This window comes from Merops nubicus, unplaced genomic scaffold, assembly GCF_000691845.1.
Source record: "Merops nubicus isolate BGI_N331 unplaced genomic scaffold, ASM69184v1 scaffold16739, whole genome shotgun sequence".
NCBI lineage: Eukaryota > Metazoa > Chordata > Aves > Coraciiformes > Meropidae > Merops > Merops nubicus.
In genome coordinates, this window is record NW_008629158.1 from 188,158 (window position 1) to 211,268 (window position 23,111).

The window sequence follows — 23,111 nt, forward strand, 5'->3', positions numbered from 1 at the left end:
GTGCTCACACCCAAAAGCCTGCTCCCGGCACATCTTTGGTCAAGACAGAAGATGTGTTCACAGATCAGATTTGTAGGGAGGTGCTCTCATTTAAAAGTGCGTGTTTGTCTGTTGTTTAAACACTGACTGGTGTCTGCACCTACAGAGGAACTACATTTCAAAGCTATTTGTTATCTTAAAAGACTCACAGCATACCCTAGAAATGTGTGCTTATTTACCCCATCACTTGTTCAAGTGTCATAAAGCTGGTCTTTGTTAAAGGCTGTAGCTACTAACTCTCTTGGCATATTTCTTCGTTCATTGTGGACACTCCCACATCATCCAACTCTGAATAGAAGGAAGAATTCCTCTGCCACTCTAAAATCAGGCAAGAAGATGGCCAAGAACAGAGCCCCTTTATGCAGCTCACTTCAGTCACAGAGCTGCTTCACATTCCTCTACGTACAGGGCAAGTAGAGAAAGAGCATCCCTAAACCACACTGTTTCGAGGACCTAGATATGCTAGCAGCCAAGCACCAAGCAGCAGAGAAGGGGAAACAGGCCCAAAAGAAGACCCAGCAGCATATGGAGGTGGGACAGCCAAGGGAAGGAGCCAGACCTAATCATTCACTCCTCATGGGGAAGGATGAGCAGGTCACTTGGGATGCTCAGGGCAGGAGGCCAACAAAGAGCCCAGCAGGGCAGCATCCACAAATGGCATCTCACATGCTGATTCAACTTAATTCCTCTTCCACCAGTGTCATGGCAGATCAGCTCCAACTTCTCCCCAGAACCACAGGAACGGAGGAGAAGCAGTTTCCTCACAGTCCCAAAGCAATTACATCTCTTGCAAGAGTACTGCAACTCCCGTGCATGTCAACAGACGCGCTGAGTCCAAAGCTCTCCCGAGTTCCTAATGCTGTTCTAGGTCAGTGCTAAATCAGGCTGCCCCAGAGACTTCAGCAACGTTTTTCAAATGTCTTTACACGGCCCAAGAGCCCCCCATGTTCAGGATGCAGCATTGAGCCAGAAGCTCTCATACTCTGCCTTTTACTAAGTCACTTGGAACTTTATGGTCAGTCCCTCTAGAGAAAGTACTGCTGCAAGTTCACAGGCTATTATGAACAAACACTTAAAATACATTTAGGAAGTCCTATAAGTGCAACCCAAACAGCAGCTTTGTAGGAGATTAGGAAGATGAAGCATGCCCTAGTTTATCGTGTCAGGCCAGCACTTCGTGTCATGCTTGCCTCTTCATTACCACCAGCCACCTCAGGGAAATTCAGGAAAAGGGTACCAGAAGTATTGGCTTGCAAAGGCAACAGCCATTTGATGCACAGGACATTAGGGTCAAGCAACAGCTTCACTTTATTGCATCACTTAGCTTATTACAGGGCTGCAGTTTAAAAGCTCTCATAATTAACCTACAAATCAATCACAGCAGCGACATTCACTGGAGTCCAGTGTGTTACATTCATCTTCCCTTCTTTCTCAGTGATTAAGACATTGCAGTGCTTCTTCATCATCTTAAAAAGCAAGAAGAAAAAAAATCCTCTCCTCTCCTACACACAGACCACGGTTTTCCATGAGTTGCTATTTGTTTGAAAGGCCTTGCTTTGGATGCCCTGAATGCAATCTGGAGCGCCCAAGACTCCAAAGAAAGTCCATAAGAGTTGCAGGTGCTCAATAGTGCTTGGGGAAAAGAAAAAGAAAAAAGAGAAAGCCCTGATACATCCAGCTCAGAGCAGCCCAACCCAGAGGCCCAAAATTACATGTCCTTATTGAAAATATATCTGTAAGGATCACCAAGAACTACAAGGGAAGGGGAAAAATTTGATTTATATAGTTTCAAATCAGGGTTTTATAGGACATTTGAATCAAGGGTCTTAATAACAAAACAAAAAAATAGAACCTTCGAGGCAGCCCAAACCCAGACACAGGCACTGAGAACATTCTGCATCAGTAGCCTCACTAGAGCCTTTTAAAAAGGTAAAATAAATAAATAAATTCAGGCTAGAACAGAAGAACATTCCCTTCTCTTTAGAAAAGAACCCCAGCTCTCAGACTGAATTTTTACTATTTGCTCAGGTAAAGATAAACTTAAAAAAAAAAAAAAATGAACTAATACAATTATTCTCTCAGACTGGAGAAGACGCTGTATAAACACAGAGCACAGTAGTCATTTTAACTGCAATACTATGTAAGATGGGTTTCTTCTCTCCAGCTCAAAAGAAGGGAACTGATGCCTGTCTCTAGCAAGCTTCAGCAACGAAAAGTTAAACTGCTACACAATTTCATGCAACACAACATAAAGGGAAGGTTTATAAAGGCAGGGTTAGGGTAGAAGGTCCTCTCTGTAATCATGCAGTACATAGAAAGCCTGGTACCTTACCTGATTTTCTCTTTGAAGATCCATAGTCCCTGAAAAAAAGACAACAACAAATAGACATGGTTAGAGCTGGAAACGGTGGTGAGAGAACGAGCGCCTCCCAAATTTCCACCCATATGCTCAAGGGCTCATCCTGCACGCTCCCTCCTTTAAAGAGGAGGCCAGGACTGCAAGGCATGGAGGGGCCGGGGCCGGGCGGGATCCCGAGCAGCACCGGCTCATCAGCAGCAGCAGCTGGGGCTTCTGCAGCACCAGGGGCTCGGGGAGCATGTGATCAACGAGACAGAGCAAACCATCCACAGCCAGCAAGGCAGGGGAGAAGGGTGTCATTTTTTCCCCTTCAAATTGAGCTATTAAACGCACAGCTACTGAATTAACCCCGGCGTTCCCCTGGAGAGGAAAGGGAATATTAACTGTTAGCTGCAGGGGTGCGGCTGCTACAGGCTTATCTGGCATTGCTTCCAGTGCTCTCCGTTCAGAGGCTAATTAATTTGTGAATAACCTCCAGACCTCTCCTAGTTATCTCTGACAAGCACTTGTCTTGCACAAGGGAGAAAAAGACTCAAACCCCAAACTTTGTCCTTTCTTCCAGGATGGGGAATGCACCCTTACTTGTCTGTAGTGATTTAAAGGGTGCTGGCAGTTCTGCTCCTTGGCAGAACAGCTGAAAGCCCAGACAGCTGCTACAGAACTGGGAAGAAATTACAGAAGGGAGCTGCAAGAAGTGATTCCTGATAAGCAGAACCAAGGACAGAAATACTTCAGTATAGCTGTGCTTCCTCTCAATGCTCTCTGGAGCCCCTCAGACCCAGCTCTGACATGGTCTGCAGAGGCAGGAGCCCGGGCAATGCCAGATGAGGCAGAGCGAGCGTGGCTGTGCAGGCACGGCACCCACGGCGCCGTCACACGCTGCACCCGGCAGCGTTGATGTGGGGGAAGTTGCCCGAGGAACCCACCGAAGAGGCAGGATGTGTTTGCAGGAATCCTGCTGGAGGGGCAGGCAGCAGTCTCTAAATTCTGGGGGGACAGGCTGTCAGGAGTGGGCTTTTGTCCCTTCAGCATGCTGTGTACTCCAGAGGAATCAAAGAACAATTATCCCAAACTACTTAATTTCAAGAAAATTTGGGGGATTTTCTGAAGAAACAACATGTGTCTTGAGGGCAAAATTACATCTAACCATAAATTTTGTATCTCCCAGCACTCTGTGTGCATCCCATGCCTTCCATGTCTAAGATTTGCTTCCAGTGAGTAACAACTATTTGGGAGTGTTTTTGAATTTTTCCAGTGTCATTTCTACTTCAATTAAATGGTTGTTTTCTCAGCCATGTCAGCAATTGTATTTGATGTGAGGATGTTCCTGCTCATGAATAGGCTGCTTCTTCTACACAAATGATATCATATGCAAATATAATGCCTGCTATATGGTGCCTGAAACAGATCTCTCAGAATAAGCTACGGAAGGCACAATCCCTGAAATGTAGTCCTCTACCCCAGCTCTGCTCCCATGGCAGCATGGAGCTTTCTGGATGCTGTCAATACAGTTCTCTTGGCATGTGCAAGTCTGTTTGGTTCTGCCCTGAACTATGTCTCTTCTGCCAGAGCTAAATGGCGAGAGGGTGAAAACCCTGCTGAGATCCACACATGTAATTTGCTTTAACCTAGTATCTCCATTGTGCACATGTTCGATTATCCGTTCAGTCCCTTCCACCTGTCCCAGCTTTCTGCAGCAAAGCTCATGGACCTTCTCAGTACTACAGTTTGGAGCTGGGTTCAGCTGGGATTTCCCTCTGTAGCAGGTTGCATCCCCACCTCCCTCTGTCTTGGACAAGAAGTCTGGACCCAGCTCTTGCAAATGTTAGCACCCATGAGGACCCTGGGAGGGTGGTGTAGCTATGTGCAATCCCTAGAAGAGAAACACAACCACCCTTCCAGTCTTTGCCAGAACGTTCTCAGCACACATTTTCAGAGCAATCTCTAGGCATTCTGGGGACACCCCAAAAGCATTCTAAGAGAGGTTGAGGATGAACAGAGCATGCATCAAAGGGTGAAGACAAGTGGCATTAGAGCATTCAACCTGACTGAAGTTGCAAAAGAAAAGTCTTTTTGCCACTCAAAAAAAAATCACTCAATTTACATAATTGGAAATGGGGTATTGATGGATTGGTATGGTTAATAAGCAACCAAAAATGGATAAAGAAATTGCTGAAAGTCTTTGCCCAGCAGATCAAGTCAAAGTTGGTGCTCAAGTTTGGATAGTTCAGTAGAAGACGATTTGGCTCTGCCCTTGCTGTGTAATGGCAGCAAAGGCCAGAAAAGGCTCAAAATTCAAACCACCATCCTAGGTTCTCTCCCACATCTTTCAGCCCAGTCTCTAGCTGTTTTTAAGGCTTGTGTGAGTGACTGCAATAAGGTTTTAAATGAGGCTTGTTCTTTTCATTCTAACGAATGACTCACCCATGCAATTTAATTAAGGTAGAGATTTAAAAAAGGGCAAAGTTTTGAAACTGTTTTTAATTTCTACATGCAGATCATGGGATGACATATTACTCCATAAAGACCCTTCTTACTTTTTTTTTTTTTTTTTTCTGTTCAGTTCCTCATCTGGCTGGCATTTCTTCCCCAGCAAAAGCCTATCATTTAGGGAAGTGTACTTGCCCTTAAGTTTCTTCACACAAGCCCTGCAGTGGGCAGATATGTTCCACATCATACCGCTAATGCAAATGCAGAGCACTGCCCTTGATATGATGTGGCAAGCCACATTTCTGGTCAACAGCAAACGGTGCCAACAGAGGCAGTAACTGTTCATGTGGGCCAGGAGCTCTGGATCAGTGAACCCATTCACTGCTTTGCTCCGGGCATGTGCATGGTGAAAACAAACCTTTAGGTTAGTTTGAAGAGGGAAAAAGCCCCTTACTGTCACTGCAAAGTGTACGGCTGAGCAATTTAGGGTCAACTACAAGATGATGAAGCATCAAGTAGCTTTCAGTGATGCCCCTTTTGAGATCAGGGGTAACTAGTATCATCAGAGTGTCCAAAGTGTATCCAAACTCTTGAAGACTTTTGAACCTACAACTTCTGGTCTTAGTTTCTAGTCTTAAGTACAAGATCATCCTTACAGAAGGAATTAAATGATCATTACAAAATATTTATATGAATCACCGCCAGCCCCCAACTCATGGGGCTCACTCAAAAAAATACCCTGACCAACTATTAAACCTGTTGGACAAGTTCTCATCTTTCCATTTATTCTTTCTGTATATTTTAAAGTAAAGTTTTATTTGGTTCTTATGGTGGAGTTCCTGAAGTCTGTGTACCCCATGTCTCCCTGTCTTGTCACTTTTTTGTACACCCACATTTCATTCATAAAATCAGAACAAAGCAGTATCAAATTATATTGAGCTTGAAATAAAATTCTCATTCCCCCGGTGGAACTCTGAAAACCAAAACTTGTTCCTCCTAGCGGAGACTGAGAAAAAAAAATCACTGGTGAAATAGAAAGCAAAGAAGTTAGAGCAAATAATCTCTCTGGCTGTGTAAAGTGCTCTTTGTATACATATTCTTCTCTTTTCTGCTAAAGAAGAAAGCCTGTGCTACTGCTTTGCAATAGCAGCAGCAAGGAGCCTGCCTGACTCCATAATTTATTTTTTATGTCCTATTATACTACATGTGATTCATTGATATCTTTTTCCTCTCCCAACTGACAATCTATAAGGTGAATACTTCTCAGCCTCACTATTTCCAGAAGAGCATTACTGTGAGACTGAAGGATCAGACTATGTCTCCAAAACAATAAAAGAAATTATTTAATGGTTCCTCTTAACTGTAACAACTTCCAAGTAGAAATTCTGATCTTCTGCAATACAGACTGCACCTGGCACACTGCTAGACCTTAAATCAGACAAGAAACCTAGCCTTATAGAAGGAAAACCCTTCCAAAAGGGTACAATGAATGTCACATCTGCAGTTACACAGGGAAACTCACTTTCTCTTCAGCTCTTGCTCTTTTTATCTTTTTACCTTTATATACACAAATATATTTCTATTATTCTTCCATTTCTGTATGAGAACAGATACCACTATCCTAATTTTCCTTTTAGCCATAGCTACAAGAATAGCAGTGAAACCAGCGGGTGGAACTAAAAATATCTCTGGCATGTCCTTTATTCATCATCCATAATCACTCCATACTCAATAAATGCCTTTCACAAGAATAGCATATTTCTAGCCTTTTTTTGTATTAGAATATAGCAATTTTGTCTCAAGTCTTCCTGTGGTGCACCACCTTTAGCTGTCACCAAGCCTCGTTACTGGCAAGGAAAGTACTTCCTGCTGCTAACAATATTAAAATATCACTAGTACCAAGCACATCACAGACGCTGGACACACTGTTCTTTAATTTCAAAGGAGAGGGAGGCTGGGTTTCATTTCTCATCAGCACTGCACCAGGAAAACATTATTCATTTGAAACCTAGCAAAGACCATGAGCATTGCTATAGAGCTGATTGCCTTGTTATCACATTAAGCTATCCACAGTCAGTCTGAAAATCTGTGGAAGACAAAAATACATTATATCATTGAACTTATATGTCACTTGCAATCTAATTGAATTATGAAGGTTATACTGACAATGCAATGGAAAACTTTTATGGCACATCCTTTCTTTAGAGACTGACTTTCCTGCTGTATTCAATGAGAGTTAATGAACATTGATGTGTGTGTGTGCATGTGTTTTCATCTATCTAAATGCAGATATACACAAACAAGCGGTGGCACAATTGGAAAGTTGTTTAACAAATAAAGGAGTTTCCTGACATTTGTTCAATAAAGCCTAAGAAATGTTCCAAGTGGAGAAGACTGGAGGTGACTAAGTGCATTTGAGATGGACTGTGCTCTTTAGCTGTACTTCAGTTTGATTTGTACTGGGCATCTTCCACGGAAATCCAGCAAGTCAGCAGAAGCCTCCTGCAGGAACCAGGAGAGTTTGCAGAGCAACACCTGCATCCACAAAGGATGCAAGGCTAAAACTTGGCTCCTGCACAGCTCATCCTCAGAGGTGAGGTTTTCAGTCAGGGGACCTCATCTCTGCAGTACCTGCTACGCAAAGTCTCTTCTAAAAGCTTCTGCCCATTGTCACGGGACAGCAGACCCAGCAAGCTCACTCTGTGGAATTCCTCCTTTCTCAGATACGTCACCTTTTGGCCTGGGGCCTCTGCCTGTCAGGAAAGGAAGGCTCAGCTTCAACTGATTTAGCAAAGATTCCAGACAACTGTGAGTTTCAACTGTGAGAGAAAACAGTGCCTGCAAAGCATGAGGAGCCATCAGACCCATGGAGGAGCACAGCCAGGAGAGCTGCACAGCAGGTATTTCATCAATGAGAGAGAAGCAAGAGGGTAGAGTACATCATCTTTCTGTCTGTTCCTCAGTGTTTGCTGTCCAAAGGAGATGAGACAGTGACAAACTCTGAGTAATGAAGGTTAATCTGTATCCTCTACTGTATTTTAATACATAAATTGAACTTGCTCTGTATTTGTTGGCTTTTGCTAATTCATGTATAAATACATTGCAGGCATTTATGTTCCCATGCTCCTTAATTCCTATAACTCTCTAGTGGTGTGGGTAGGCTGTGGTGGAGATGTATGACATTTCAAACTAACAACTCAGATTATCATTTAATCACAAATGATTTGCCAGCCAGATTAAAGCACAGAAATATTATAAAAAGAAAGTCCACTGTCTTCTTCCCAACACTGATACGGTTTGCAGCCAGTAATGAAGACTGCTTTTTCACAAATTATTTTTCTTAGCACTGCTATCAGATCTGTGACAGTGTTTTTAAAGTAAACCAATACAAAAGTACTTTGCTACTGTTCTTATGAGTACAGAAACCTGAGCCTTGAGAATATATTTGCATCTTGAAACTGTCCTAACTGATTTTCCTCAACTGGCAGATGGATATTTTCTATCTGAAACAAGGCACAAAATCAAGCATGGCTGAGAACTGTCACTAGGTTTGTCACAGAGGGCTATGGCTGGAGGAGCACCTTTACATCTTAATACTATACAAACACAGAGGAGCTGTAAGAAGAGCCCAGGGTTAAAATTTGCATTCATGGTAATCAAAGTGCAAAAGTTTAACCATGTGCATGAAAGTATCTCCATTCCCACTGAGCTCTGAGACCCCTATGACATGTAATTAAGCAAAATTAATTCTATATAGTATGCATCAGGAACACAAATTCAAAGACATGGATGGACACAGCTATATGTTTTCCCCCTCCAGAACTGCATCCTCTGAAATCATAAAAGCACAGCTGATCTCTTCCCCAAGCCAAATAAACAGATGAAGGCTTTTTTCCTTCCTTTCCCCCTCCCCCCCCCCCCCAATATTCTGCTCATTTCCTGATATAAATTGTTGCATTGTGGAACCCTCTTGAACATGAATTTGTCCTTTCTGACCAGAGGTCAAGCTTTCCAGCCCTGTTAGAAAGGGCCCCATTGTGGCAGTCCTGAGACTCCAGAATTCCTTGCCGTGAGCAAAAGGGACTTGAGGGGCAAGAAGAAAATCTAGCGAGCTGACTTCAAACTCATGTATTTCTTGCTGGCTGAAGTGGTCTCTGCTTGCTGCTAAGAAGGGCGAGATGTGCAACCAGCTCCTTAAGAGAATGGTGACAATGCAAAAGAGAGAATTTTGCCTTCTTGCCATCTTTCTGTTGTTTTCACAGTGCAAACAGCACTGTACAAACAGCACAGCTTTATATACCTCCAGTCATGCTGCAGTGATTTTCTCTGCATCCTAACAAGTGTCCCAGTTTGGCTCACCAGGACCCAGATGGAGGTCCTGATCCAGTACTGACTTCTGATGGCTCCCTTGAACCAAGAAAGGAAAAGTCAACCCAGGTTCTCCCTGAGAAACAGAAAGCATAACACTAGCAAATCATCTCTAAGTGCAGAAGAGATCTTCCCTGTACCAGTAACCCTTGCACAGAAAAGCCAAGGTTGGAAGGAAATTTCTCCTCTCCAGTGATGCTCCCTGCATCTGAATCCATGGATTTCTATAATGAATGGGAGACGCAGGACAAGGCAAACCAGCGTTTTCTGCTCTGCACTCTGAGGATCCTGGGAGATCAGCCCCACACAGCACAACTTCAGCTTTACCACCAAGTCCAAAGTGCAGGAGATGCAGACAGCTCCAAGACAAATGAGATCTGCATGGACCATCTCAGCCTTGTGCAGACCCACAATGTTTGGGAGCAGCTGTCACCATTTCTTTTTTTTGCAGAGAAAGGGTGTGGAAGGATGAGAGATGGGTTTGAGGCATCCTGACCCTTCCCTAAATGACTGGGGAATGTCTCAGATTTCTGTCCCGAGATTCCTCAGTGGTGAAGTTGATCACTTGGCTCTTGAGTGCAACTTCAGCACTTGGCTCGGGCTGAAGAAATGCAGAATTAGTCTCTTGAATTTTTCAGTTATATTTTTTTATGATTAAATTATCCTTCTGGAGGAAGACAGGGCTTTGGAACCACACATTCAGAATTTCACCAGGCTGTGAGGTTCAGGGCAGGGCAGTCTGACAGCGAGGTCCAGCCTCTCTGGCACCAGGGAGAGACATCTCAGCACAGCCTGGAAGCTGCAGGACACTGGGGCAATGAGCTAACACCATGTGATCCTCTACTGCAAGGCTTCAGCAGCTTTGATAAAGACAACACAAATGTTTATAGGAAGCTTTTTCCTGGAAAGAAGCACAAAACCAAGATCTTGCCTAAGAGTCACATCCTCATCTGTTTTTGTTTTACCCTGTTTATTCCTTCGGATGGCAATTTCTCCACAGGACAGAAAAATGTATCTACCTTAGCAAGAACTCTGTGTGGAGGTGCTCTTCACCTCCCCTAACTGGCCTTGCTTGCCCCTTGTGGTGAGGCCAAATTTATCTCTGTCTTACAATGACCAAGCCTGTGTCACTTTATTATAGCCTTTACTGCATAAATGCTGAGTGATAAAAACAAGATAATAAAAACTAATCATTCTCATGTGCAGCTTTTCTAGTTGCACTCTTCACTTTGGGATTTTATTACATACACGTATGTGCAGATAGAATATATAAGATGCATCTAATCATAGTTACAAATTAAGTACTGAATATCAGAATCATAAATTCAAATGCATTTTATAAACTAGCCAGGCTAATGAGCTTGCATATTGTATCATAGGAATTCAATTAAGAGGTTAAGAAGGCAGAAGAAGCTTTGAATCTTTACTTCTTTTTTTTTTGAGCTGTTCCTGATTTGAGGGTGGGCTCCTCAAATTTTAGCTTCCATAGGAGATTTGGGTCCAACCTCTGATTGGCAACCACGTGGTCCATCTGGGTTTCTAAATTGCAGCCCTAATGGTGATTATAAGAAAAGGCAGAGTTCCTTTGCTGTTCCTCTCCAGAGACACCTTCCTTTTGCTGTTTCAGACTAACTTTGACTAGAGCTACATGTATGGTGCATGGCCACTGTCTCCTCTGTCCCACGGCGGCACTGCTCCCCTATGGGTGATCTCCCCAAAAGGAGGTATCGCCCACTGCCTGACAAGTTGTGCCTGCTCATGGGAGGCACCACCTCCACCAGAGCATGCAAGGAGACCAACAGTATAACACCCAAAACTCTCATCCCAGAGAGTCTTTGGAAAAGGAGATTTCCAAGCCTCAACCCTAGGTCCAGACATACCTTGCCCAGAAAGGCTTACTGCAGCTGGAAGAATAGTTGGAGCACAGCAGTTTAAATCAAACTAAGAGAAGAGTTTCTGCACGCAACACAGCTGAATCATGGTACTCACTGGTGTTAGACATTGTAATCATCAAAACTAGGCGTGGGTTCAAAAAACAGTGAGATAAATTCGTAAAGCAAGGATAAATGGTGGCTATTGTACTCCATGCTCTGGATGCTTTGACCCAAAAAGTCCCATAACTGCTGAATGCCAGAAGCAAAGGCAATACACAAGGGAAGCTCGCTCTGTATTTCTTTGTTCTTGTATTGGCTGAAAGCCACTGTGCGAGACAGGAGGCCAGATGGGGCCCTGGTCTCACCTAATTGTGGCCTTATAATATATTCTCCTGTAAAAGATCAGACTGGATTAGGATAAATTACATCCAAATCATGCTGCATTACTCAGCACATTAAATTGCCCTTAATCACATTCTTTGATGGTCTATATTCGTGCTTAAGTTTACCTCCTGTGCATATTCCTGTGCCTACTCTATTGAAAATACTGTTGAATTTCAACTGTACATAACCAGGCTCTAATGAAAAGCCAATAAGGCTCTTTGATCAAGCTTTAATGGGACTCATCATGGGGACATACTCTGCTGTGGCAAAATGGCTTCCTCATCCTGCCTCTTTCAGAAATGTTTTGTGAGCCTTTAAAAGCAATTTAGCCCTGATTTATGTTAGCTAAATGATTTCTGTTGCACATGTGAGTTACAAGAAAAGGGCTCTCATCTCAATTTGCTACAGTTCTCAGAAAATCAGTTTTAAATGCTGCGGTGCCTTCAGTGTCTCTGAGTTCAGTGCAGCGGAAACTAGCAATTTGAGTAAATACTTGCTCATTCCCAGTTCTCCTATGTGCCACATCCAGTACTTGACAAGAGACAACCTATAGGTTACTTTTTTTTTGTAAAGGGCCTAAGCTGTTTACCTAAGCTGTTTCCAGAAGATATTCAAGGAAAGAAGCATGCAATTCTTTAATAGAGAGCATATGAAACGTGTTGATGCCTATCTAATAAAATCAAGCATGCATTCAATAGGAGTGAGTCACCTCATCACAAGTTTAGAGATGAGGGATGTAGAAACGGTGACTAAGCAAGCTCACGCAGCAAGCCAGAGGTGCAATAGCAACCCAAAAGTTTTGATGGCCTGACCTGACCTGCCACTGGCCTCCAACCAGCCCTAGGCATAGGCCAGAGCAGGTCTTGTTGCACCAGGGGACAGATGCCAGTAGAAGAACAGGAGCCGCTGAGAAGCACCTATGACCAGGAGGTGTATTGCCAGGAGTGGTAAGCACTACAGCCTCTGCTGCTGCTTTCCTTATGGTGTTGCTGAGCAGAGAAACATCCCAAAATCAATGAACCCCTAAAGTAAAGGACCTCAAATTGCTCATCAACTCTTCTCTCACATTCTCAGACTGGACGTGAGGAAGAAGTTCTTCACCATGAGAGTGGTGAGACCCTGGAATAGGTTGCCCAGGGAGGTGGTTGAGGCCCCATCCCTGGGGGTCTTTAAGGCCAGGCTGGATGAGGCTCTGGGCAGCCTGATCTAGCAGGAGGTGTTCCTGCTCATGGCAGAGGGGTTGGAACTGGGGGATCCTTGTGGTCCCTTCCCACCCTGATAGATTCTGATACTGATTCTGTTTTTGCAGAGGACTTAGTAGTGTTGGCTTGATGGTTGGACTTGATGATCTTAAAGGTCTCTTCCAACCTAAAGGATTCTATGATTCTATGATTGCCATATGCCAGAGAATAATGACAGTAACTAAGAGGGAAAAAGGAACTACTCTGTGCAGTTTCTTCTATTGTCCAGTCTGAATCTCCCACAATGGTTTGTGGTCGTTGCTCCTGTTTTTATTGTTTGCCACTAGCAGCAAGAGTTTGATTCCAACATCCTTGTAACTCCCCTTCAAGAAGCTGTAGGTTGCTATTAGATCACCCCTTTACCACCGCATTGCCAAAAAAGCAACAGAAACACACAAAACAATCCAACTGTTTTTTCTCCCTTTTTTTTTTTTTCTCCTCATCTTGGGGTCGTGAAACCCAAGAAAGAAGCAGTGACAGAAATGACAGTGGTCTGGGCCACCTTCCTCCTGCTTTCCCTTCCTGCCTGCATGAAAACCCTCAGCATAAGCAAACCCCCTGGCCCCATGTACCCTCATCAGCCACATTCTACCTGTGAGCAGGGTTCCCCATGATGAATCTGCAGGGGCTGGTGACACCAAGCCCTGGGAAGCCCCACAGGAACAGGACCCTGGAGGGACTAGGAAGGACAAGCAGAAAAGCCTCCTGTCTGCCCTTCTTTTGACTGTGGAAAGCACAAGCATACCCAACCACAGCCTCCCCCAAACACTTTGCTTTGCCCCCTGCTGGAATCAAAACCACCCCGCGTTGGGCACTGGGTCTCAGTGTCACTCCCTGGGACTCCCTGCAGCCTGTCCCAGTGCGAGGTGCCAGCGCTGGCACCAGCCCACACGCTGGAGGCTCTCACAGGGAATTCCCAGGCTGCCACCAGCATTTTTGACATATTAAAGGCTCTAAGTTAGCAAAGTAAGAAATGAATTACAGGCATTTCCAGACATGGCCTGGGCCCTGCTAGACCTCTGAGCTCCCAGTTTAAAGGAGAGCGTGCCAGATGCTTGGTATTATACAATTCTGCATTCCTCTCTGGTGCAGTTCTTATGGTGTCTAGCACTTCTGCATACTCAGCTGGCTTTTTAGCAACACACTGCTTGGACCTCTCTGTCTTGCTGCTCCCGCTACGTGACCAAGGACAGTAGGACCTGAAAGATTAAGATCACAGTGTGCACAGACAGCAGATGGCTCTTGCATCTGTACTTACTTTGCTCTGCTAAACACCCTATTGCCCTAGCTAGTTTTACATCCCCTTTTAGTGGTAGATCTCTCTCCCGACTTTCTATAATCATCTGTTGTACATATGGCCTTAAGAAGGGTAAATATTTTCCCCAGGAGAGGCAAAAACTTCTGATGCACATGGGAAGACAAGATCAAGCCCACCGTATAAACTCCAACTTCTTCATCTGGTGACTGTAGCCTTTCCTTTCCTCATTACATTTCCTTCAGTTAGAACAGTGAGATTAAAACACGTCCACTCCCCAAATCTGCCTCAGCACCATGTCCATAGTTAACTGTCTTGCAATATCAAATGTCTATCCAGCACACTAAAAAGTAATGTAGTTCTCTGTAAGACACCAGTTTTATATATCTTGGAATTGTTTTCTGCCTGTTTCTACAAAATGGCACAGGGAAAGATCTTTGAAGTCATGGGGTTCTTTAATTTGCTATTCAGGGACATAAATCATGGTGCATAAGGTCTACTGCGAGTTCATGAACTCTAGGAAATTTTTCTAATTACTGCCCTTTGAACTGAGCTTTTTCAGAAACTGTAAAACTCCAAAGCATATCTAGGAAATGCATTGAGTAAATTTTGCTGTATTGGGAACTAAAAGCAGACTTGTCTTCCCTGATTACCTACCAGCATCAGGCAGTCTTAAAAGATCCTCTGTGATTCTATCACTAAAACATAAACAAAACAAAAAAAAAGAAATCTGGAACCTATCTCGTCCAATGTAACTGTTGGAATTTGTTAAATGATTCAAAATTATTACTAACAGGCACCAATTAAATCAGAAAAATAGAGACAACTTCCCAGACATAAAGCCTTTCAAACACTAGGGTTATTTTTCAATATAATGACCATCACCCCTTTCAAATACCCAACTCTTGATAACAGATCTCACTCTTATTTGCTCCCCAGAAGGTTAAAGAGTTAAATTACGTTGCATTTGCAAAGAAGCATCACAAAGTTTCCTGAGTACTCTGCCCTTGGAAGTATCAGACCAGCTGAACAAGGATTTATTGAGCACCTCATAAGCAAATCATAGAATCATAGAATCCTTTAGGTTGGAAGGGACCTCCAAGATCATCAAGTCCAACCATTGAGCCATTAGGGCTCTAAAGTCCTCTGCTAAAACAGATCAGAATCTGTCAGGGTTGGAAGGGACCACAAGGATCCCCCAGTTCCAACCCCTCTGCCATGACCATGGACACCTCCCACTAGATCAGGCTGCCCAGAGCCTCATCCAGCCTGGCCTTAAAGACCCCCAGGGATGGGGCCTCAACCACCTCCCTGGTACTGTGGGTATGAAATAATATATTTTTAAAAGCCCTATACTTAAAGATAGTGTAAGAGATTGCTTCAGTCTCGGTGCTCTGTTCATTCTGGGAAGGAAACAAAGAAAATAGCACAGCGACTTCAGCCTGGAACAGTATAAGACTCCTGAGACTAGAGATGGACAGATATACCCTAAGTCTTGTAGCCCAATACTCAAAACTATTTTGCTTGGTTGGTATTTGATCACACACTTACAGATTATAATACTGAACTTAAAACTCACTTTGCAGAGGCAGAAGATGTTTTTGCTAGTACATGTACAGATTCATACTAATACTTCCTTTTGAGCCTTGCTCAACTGAAAGGGCAAACAAACAAAAAAAAAATGTTGACCCTAAATATATGCCCATATGCTCACCCCAGAAAGCTTCAAATCATGTCAGTTGACTTTCTGAGGTGACCAGAATTAAATATGAAATAATCCTGGAAAATAAAATATTGTTTGATATGTATTTAAAAAGTATGAAGATCATAGGCATCAAGGGACAGAAGTGCAATCACACACCATGAAACATTGCAATGACTGAATACACCAAAAATCTTGCAGTTTAGCTCAGATACAAAACTGGATGTTTTTCAGACCTTCTCCTGCAGAAAACAGTAAATTAACTTTTAACCTACCTCACACACCTCCAAAAGATGTACGTGTGTGTGTGGCATTTCAAATATCTTTTTTCCCAAATTCTAGGGTCATAAAAGTGAAGAGGGATAATGAATGAATTTAATTATTTCCATCCATTTTCAGCTGGATATAGAAGACCTTTTAATTAAGCTAAAAGAGAAACTACTTGTTCCTTCAAAATTAACACTGATTTGGGGGGTACTTCTGGCCCAGAACATGAAGGATCTCTGTGTTTTCAAAGCTAACGGTCCATTGGGAGTTTATTACTGCTGTAACTCTTCGCGTTATCTGATACACAGAGATCAAATGTGGGCAAGGGGAAAATGTCACTGATTGTCAGGAACTACACCCCCTCCTTTTAGGCTGTTGATCACTCAGTAATTCACAAGCTCAGAATATCAGCGAGGTTCTGCAAATGTCATGTCCTGCTATCAGCTTCTGTGCACTATTGTCTTGCTTTGTTACCTGAAATGCCAGAAGATGGATGGTAAGAAACCACATTCTCAGCAGAACGTGGGGTTTTCAGGGGCCTGCCGTGCTGCGCCTGGCAGGGAGCTCCTCCCCGTGGAGATACGTCTACCACAGGATGACAAGAGTATCCTTGAGGTCTGGGGGAAGGAGGTTTGTGAATCCTGGAGTCCACACTACAGTGTCCAGCTAAGCAGATACACTGGATATCATCCTATACCACCATCATGCTGCATGAAAACAAGGATAAATGTGAAATGCAAAGGTCTGCACTGCTTTTGGCTCCCAGGACCGAGTCTGAATTCAGTGCTATTTTGAATAATCTCTCACTGCTGCAAAATACTGCAAGATTCAGAACCAGGATCTAGACACACCAGCCATGAGATGCAACAATAGGGGTTATGAATCTGAGCACAAAATGGAGTGTCTTGCTGCCAATAACCTACTTATTAATGATTTCTTCCCCAGTCATCCTCTGGGACTGAAGTTAATTCCTGTAACCTTCTGCTTTGTCTCCGCTGCCTCGCTGGCACCAGCTACCCGTCCATCCTTGCCTTGCTGCTTCTGGCCTCGGCCTCTCTGCAGCTGACTGCCTCCCTCCCCTCCTTACAACAGACACCCCACTGCAATGCAAAATCACTCTGCTCACTGCGTGAACATCTCGGGCCCTGCCCAAAACCCAGCTCTGACCTACCTAGCAGCAGTCTACGCAACACAAGAAACTTGGCTCTCCATCTTAGCCAGCTAGAATAAAAAACCTTCAAGCTCTGCTGTGCATCCCATCCATTAGCAGTGTCTGGGGAGCTGTGCAGAGACGTACCTCATGATTAGATAGAAGCTTTTCCTTCTAAATCACTGTCCAGAAGAAACCAAGGGTCTGGAAGAGTGAACTCCGTGCACATTCGAGGCCAGGCACATCCCCTATGCTGGTTATTTCTGTGTCCTTGATTTATGCTGAAGAATGCAAGGTTTTGTGGTAGGGAATAAATTGCTTCATTTATTTACCATGAGAACAATACCAAAACCCTTTTCTCAGTAAAGACACAGAAAAGGGAAAAGTGCTCCAGTTTTACTCAAGAAGAAACTTTTTAAAACAATTTTGTGAAAATCTTAGAGCCCTATGGGTTCCAAAACAAATCTGGGATGATGATAGGAAGCAAAGTCAGAGATTTTTGGCCACCTCTCTGCCCCTACTCCTCCAGAGTCTGCAGGCCACCTCAGGCCCCACAGCTGCTCTAACTAGCAGAGAAACAATCCAAAATACAAGCTTTACATATTGTCCCTGATGCCCCCTTCACCTGCTTTGAGTGCCTTCAAAGGGTAGGAGAGGAAGCCGTGAAAGCAGCCAACCTCCCAGAACATGAGGACATTCACAGAGATGGTCCACACCATGCACATGTCCTGAGGCCATGACTCACCACCAGGTCCAAAGAAAGCTCCTTTCCCAAAGGGGACTTGAAAAAAATAACAATGATAACAAGAGAGCTCCAAATGTGTCTCCAGGAACAGTATTTTTCAACACTTAGTCAGCAACATCTCAGGAGGAAAACTGCAGGTCAGGCTAGGAAGAGACCCTACTTTGAAGCCCTCAGAGAACCCCGTCACTAGTGCAACTGTGGCCACGTTATCTTCACAGCTGAGCACCCAGAAACTCGGGTAGATTTCTCTCCTCAGAAGCAGGAACAAGATGCCACAGCATTTCACAAGGAGAACGTTGAGCAAAGAGCTCCTGGCTCAAAGTTGCAAGGGAGAATGGAGGCTGGGGTTTAATTTCTCAGTCCCTTGAAGACTCATACTCAGTTGGGACGACCTTCATCTCATGCCATATCGTGAGTTTAAAAATACACCGCTCCTCTTAGAAATGTGTCACAGCTCTTAGAAGCAAGACATCAGGTTGTGGGTGGGAGTAACTGCACAGTATGTATATCTATATATACCTTTGAGCAACAATCTTTTAAAATCCACCGTGCAAAAGCAGACATTTTAGCACTTCAGGAGTCAAACACAGTTATTATCAGAGGCTAGAAGTATAACTGTTGTAAGAGACAGGGGTCACTTTCTATTATTTTTTTTTAGGAAATATACCTTTTTTTTCCCAGCTCTGTTTTTAAAAAAGTTATTATTTTATGCACAGTCATAGCTTTTCACTGGTAATATCACACGAAATATAGAAGATATGAGCATCAAATGATTTGACATGGGGTTATACTCAAACAAAGGAAAAGAAACTGCTTATAATTTATGGTACACTTTGAAAGCTGTGATATAAAAATGCCAGTGTTTCATTTCAGCAAATGTTACAATAACAAGCAGAAGACTAATGACCTGATGCCTTGTCAGAATGTTCACAGGTCAGATAAAACCACTACAATTATACCTGCAGGATCCAGTGTTTCAAAGACAGCCCTGTTTGAACTTCTCTTGGGCTTTGATCCCCACAAGCTGTACGTCAGCACTAACCTCCCAAAAGCTGGCCTCATGCTGAGGATTTTTCTGCTGACATACTTTCAAACCTCTGAAATATGTCCAGGCTGTCCTACCTCCCATCCATGGCCATCTGAACCACTCGAGTGATTTCCTGCATTATAAGGAAGCAGTGAGAGGAGGGAAGAAAACATCCAGCACACATAAGGCTTTGCCAAACAGCTGGAGAGGAATAACCTTAGAAAAACTGAGATTTAAGCAACTGTGGAGGAGATTTGTCGATTTAAGAGGAGCAGGGTGAGATCATCCATTGCCTTCTGTTGTCTTTTGGCTGAAAGTGGCCAATGGACAGCTGGATGGTCCCCGATCCTGCACTTAAAACACAGTTACAGAAATATTTGCATTTCATCATCATGTTGCATTCTTCTTTTCTTCTCACAGACCTTCCCTCAACTTGCTCCAGGGTTTCCAAGCCTGTACCACATCCCTTCACAGCTGCTGTGGCCTGTTCACATTTAATGTTAGCAGTAACAAACACTTTTGCATCATATTTAGTATCTCCTTTGTTCAATAAAGTTTGCAATTTTTTTCAGAGTTCCCTTTTACTTAAAGATTATTAGCTACATAATCTGGGGAATTAACACCATATTGTCCATAGGTAGGATGCTCGGAGGATGTGATCACAGGAGCTCAAAGGTGGGGTAGTGAACTGTACTAATACACTGCAGCACTGACCTGAGGTGGTGATTTCAGCAGCACCTGCACTTTTCAGTCACTTCATTTGCTACAGAAAAGGCTTAATCTGCCAGAGAATCCTGTGGCACTTGGATTCCCTCATGCTGCCAGCCTGTGCAACCCTTGGAGAGGTTGCACAAGGACCATGAGGGCAGCCCTGTGCTATGTGAAGGGAATTGCTCTGGTTATTTAGAATAACCTGACAGAGAAAGGAGATTTTGCTGGGACTCTTCTACCTGTCTTTTCACAGGCATGGCTGAAATCCATCCTCAGGTGCTGCAGAACAGCAGCAGCACTCATTCCAGCCCTTGGGGTGAATTTCAACCATATCTTCAGCTTAGGCAAATTGAGCTTCACCCTTCATATCTGACCCTTCTCCCTCCAAAACAGAGAGAGACATACGTGCCGGGTGCATTCACATGTAAATATTACACTGTGGTATGTTTGGTACCACCATACATGGTCTTTCCAAAGCCCACAAACTTGCAAGAAGAACTTTTGATATTAATAGAATCAAAGATTCTGCAGGGATCTGCACCCTCTCCTGAGAGCCACTGTACAGTCATGTCAAGTCTGTCCAGAAATAAACACCGAGAGACAGTGATGCTCATCTTCCCTTCCTTCTGCAAGATGCTAAGGAACAGCTGATGCCTCCACAAAAGCAGACTTTACACCAAACAAACCTTCACCAAATGGGGCTTCCCCTCCTTTGTATTACTAAGAACATTTGCATGAAGATTTAGCGCTTCATTTCATTACGGCCCATCTGTTCCTTGTGGCTCATTTCCTGTTGACTGGTCAATACTTCAGCAAGACTTGGAAACGATTGCAAAATGAAGGACAGGGACTAAGGTCAAAACTGCGTGACCCTCAAAATAGGACATTAATCCTATTTTCTTACAAATGTCCCTCAAAGCACGGCACACAAGGAGAGGCACGCAGAAAATGGAGAGCTGAGGCACAAGGTGGGCTCTGATGCTCCCAAGGATCAGGGCCCAAGTGTGGCACATGACATGCTGCTGCCTGCTGAGGCTGGGACATGGTCTCTATTTCTGCCCGAGCACTACAGCTGTGCCTGCTGCCACGTTTTCAGCTGCTTGACAAGCAGTGACAAACACACATCCCCTCCTCCGGCAGCAGACTGAATTATCCCTGCTGTGGTACACGGGCTTTTTCACTGCGTGTGGCCAGCTCCTCTACCACCCGCTTGCTTTGATAGATAGCTGGTAAATGCTCTTTATCCCTCTCACCAGCCAGAGCCCCTGAGTCCCCGTTGTGTGTTGAGGGCACTGACCTTCACTCTCTGCCCACCGAGTCCCACCAGGGCTCATCTGGTGCCATTTTCTGCTTGATTTCAGGCTCCTTTCTTTGACACACTGCTTCACACCTCCTTGTCTCTCTGTGTGTTCATCATTTTGGCTCAGCAGACTCGAAGCAGGGTGAGGGTCAGTGTAACTCCACTGAGCACTCTTAGCCTGGCAGTCCTTTGTTTTCAGACCAGATATCACTTTTCAGGCAGATTATGGCTCACAGCAAATTCCTGGCGGCACCCAGCCATCATGGGACTAGGGCTCAGACACATCATCATCTCCCACATCCATTTCTCTCTCCAGCTGGAGTCAGCCATGACGTGGACAGGCCCAAGACAGCTCTATGGGGACACCAAGCTTGGGTTCAAGTCCAGACACTAAGGCTCTGCTTTATCTCTGCCTCAGAACAGAGCATAGCAAAAAGCAGCTCTTAGGACACTGCAGTGACCCATTAAAATTAATGGGGTTAAATTGTCCTGGTGTAAGTCACCAACTTCAAAAGAATTACACAAGGGATGAATCAGGATCCATAATTTTTCTTCTTTGTGCCTTTCAGAAAGTTGATCTACTTTCCAGACTGCTGTACTCAGCCAGTCTTTCTAACTAAACCAACTGCCCTCTCATCGGTCTCTTACTTCACACTGTCATCTACTATCCAACCAATTCCAAGAACTGCTCACCTGCTCTGGTTTTCCCTATGCACAACAGCCCTTGTATACTTCGAACTGGCCTAATTAATTTCCTCTTTCAGGGGCAAATAAAAACAATATTTAAAGAAAAAGGAAAAAAACCCAACCAAACCAAAAACAACAACAACAACAAACAAACTACCCCAAAAGCAAAGTTTCATTACGGAACCCAGGAGTGTTACATACCCACATGGAACATTTCTTCTCTACCCTAGGTAAAGGAGTAGGTACAAGTGCAACACTTGTACCCCCCTCCCCCCCTTAAAACTACAATGCACAAAACCTGACTATGACTGAAGTATGACACATATACTTTTCTGTATTTGGAAGCAATTCTGTGAGCTACGGAAGTGCAGGAGACCAACGAGGCAGCCAGAGGAACCTCACATGTGAAAAAAGAGAAGCTCCCAGCTACTTGGTGATCTGGAAGTCAGTCTTGCTCCTGAGGCAGATCATTCAATAACAGTGCCAGTAGAGATGGACTTCAACTCTTTCAGCAAAGAACTCAGTAACCTTAAAAATCATAAATCAAACCTGTTAAAATTGGCAGGTGATTTGATAGGAGAAATTGACTTTTGAAGACTGCTTTTTGCCTGCCAAATTCACCCAGACACAAATACACATATGGATTTCTAACCTATCCAGGTTTCAGTGGTGATTACAGCAGCTATTGTGGTATGAACCATGCTAGACGTATTATTTTGGGAGAGCTGATGCATTAGAGGTAGACAATGAAAAAGTCAGAGTGTATTTGGTCTGTGAGTTAACCCACCTCCATAGTTCCCAGGTATTCAGCTCTGGGGGTTTTGGCACAGGAAAAGCAGACTTGAAATTCAGCTCCTGAACTGGTTTCAAACTTTGCTGAAAGTCTGGAGGTGTTTGGATCTGGGATTTTGACTAGTAGCTCCCAAAAGAGGCTGCTAATTTTGCAGGGTGAGGCAGCAGAGGATGGGGAGAACTGGTGTTATTTCACTTTGCTTTAAACGCAACGCAACCATCTGTGCAGCCGCTAAACCGCGGGGCCTTGAAGGAACTACAAAACAGTCTGACTGTAAAGTCAGTCACTGAGAAACAGTCAGTGCTGGGCTGACACAGCCTGCTGGTACTCCTCAGGAAGGCCGCCTGACAGCTGCTTTCTATCTCCCGTGCTTTGGCCCCATCATGTCCCTGCCAGCATCTCTTACAGCCACGGTTAGAAATATCCCAACGATGCATCAAGATGAGTAACGGACTAAAACCAAAAATACAGAGCGATCAGGGGCTCCACAAAGCTGCTTGTAAATCTACTAAAAGTGGCATGTTTCCATAAGAAACAATCTGTTATCGCACCGCTCTGTCGCCACTTCGCCGTCTGCTGAGGGGAGGGAAGGGAGGCCGGTGCGCAGGGCGCCATGCCGCAGGAGACGCGCCGAGTGCCACGGTCCGCGCTCCCTCTGCCGGCTGCACCGCCCGGTGCTGCCCCTCGCTCTGAGGGAGGCCAGGCTCGGCTAATGCCTGCCTGCTCTGGGGCAGCGCCTGCGCAGGCACACTCTGCGAGCTGAGACGCTGCTCCAAGCA

General features: G+C 44.3%; 1 protein-coding gene across 1 annotated transcript in view; it reads right to left on the minus strand.

Annotated features, from left to right (window-relative positions):
* SH3PXD2A (SH3 and PX domains 2A) overlaps window positions 1–23,111 on the minus strand; it is a 176,028-nt gene that overhangs the window by 82,855 nt on the left and 70,062 nt on the right. The window contains exon 4 of the mRNA XM_008946908.1: window positions 2,372–2,400. Coding sequence (XP_008945156.1) covers window positions 2,372–2,400 — 29 coding nt within the window. The remainder of the gene's footprint in view (window positions 1–2,371; window positions 2,401–23,111) is intronic.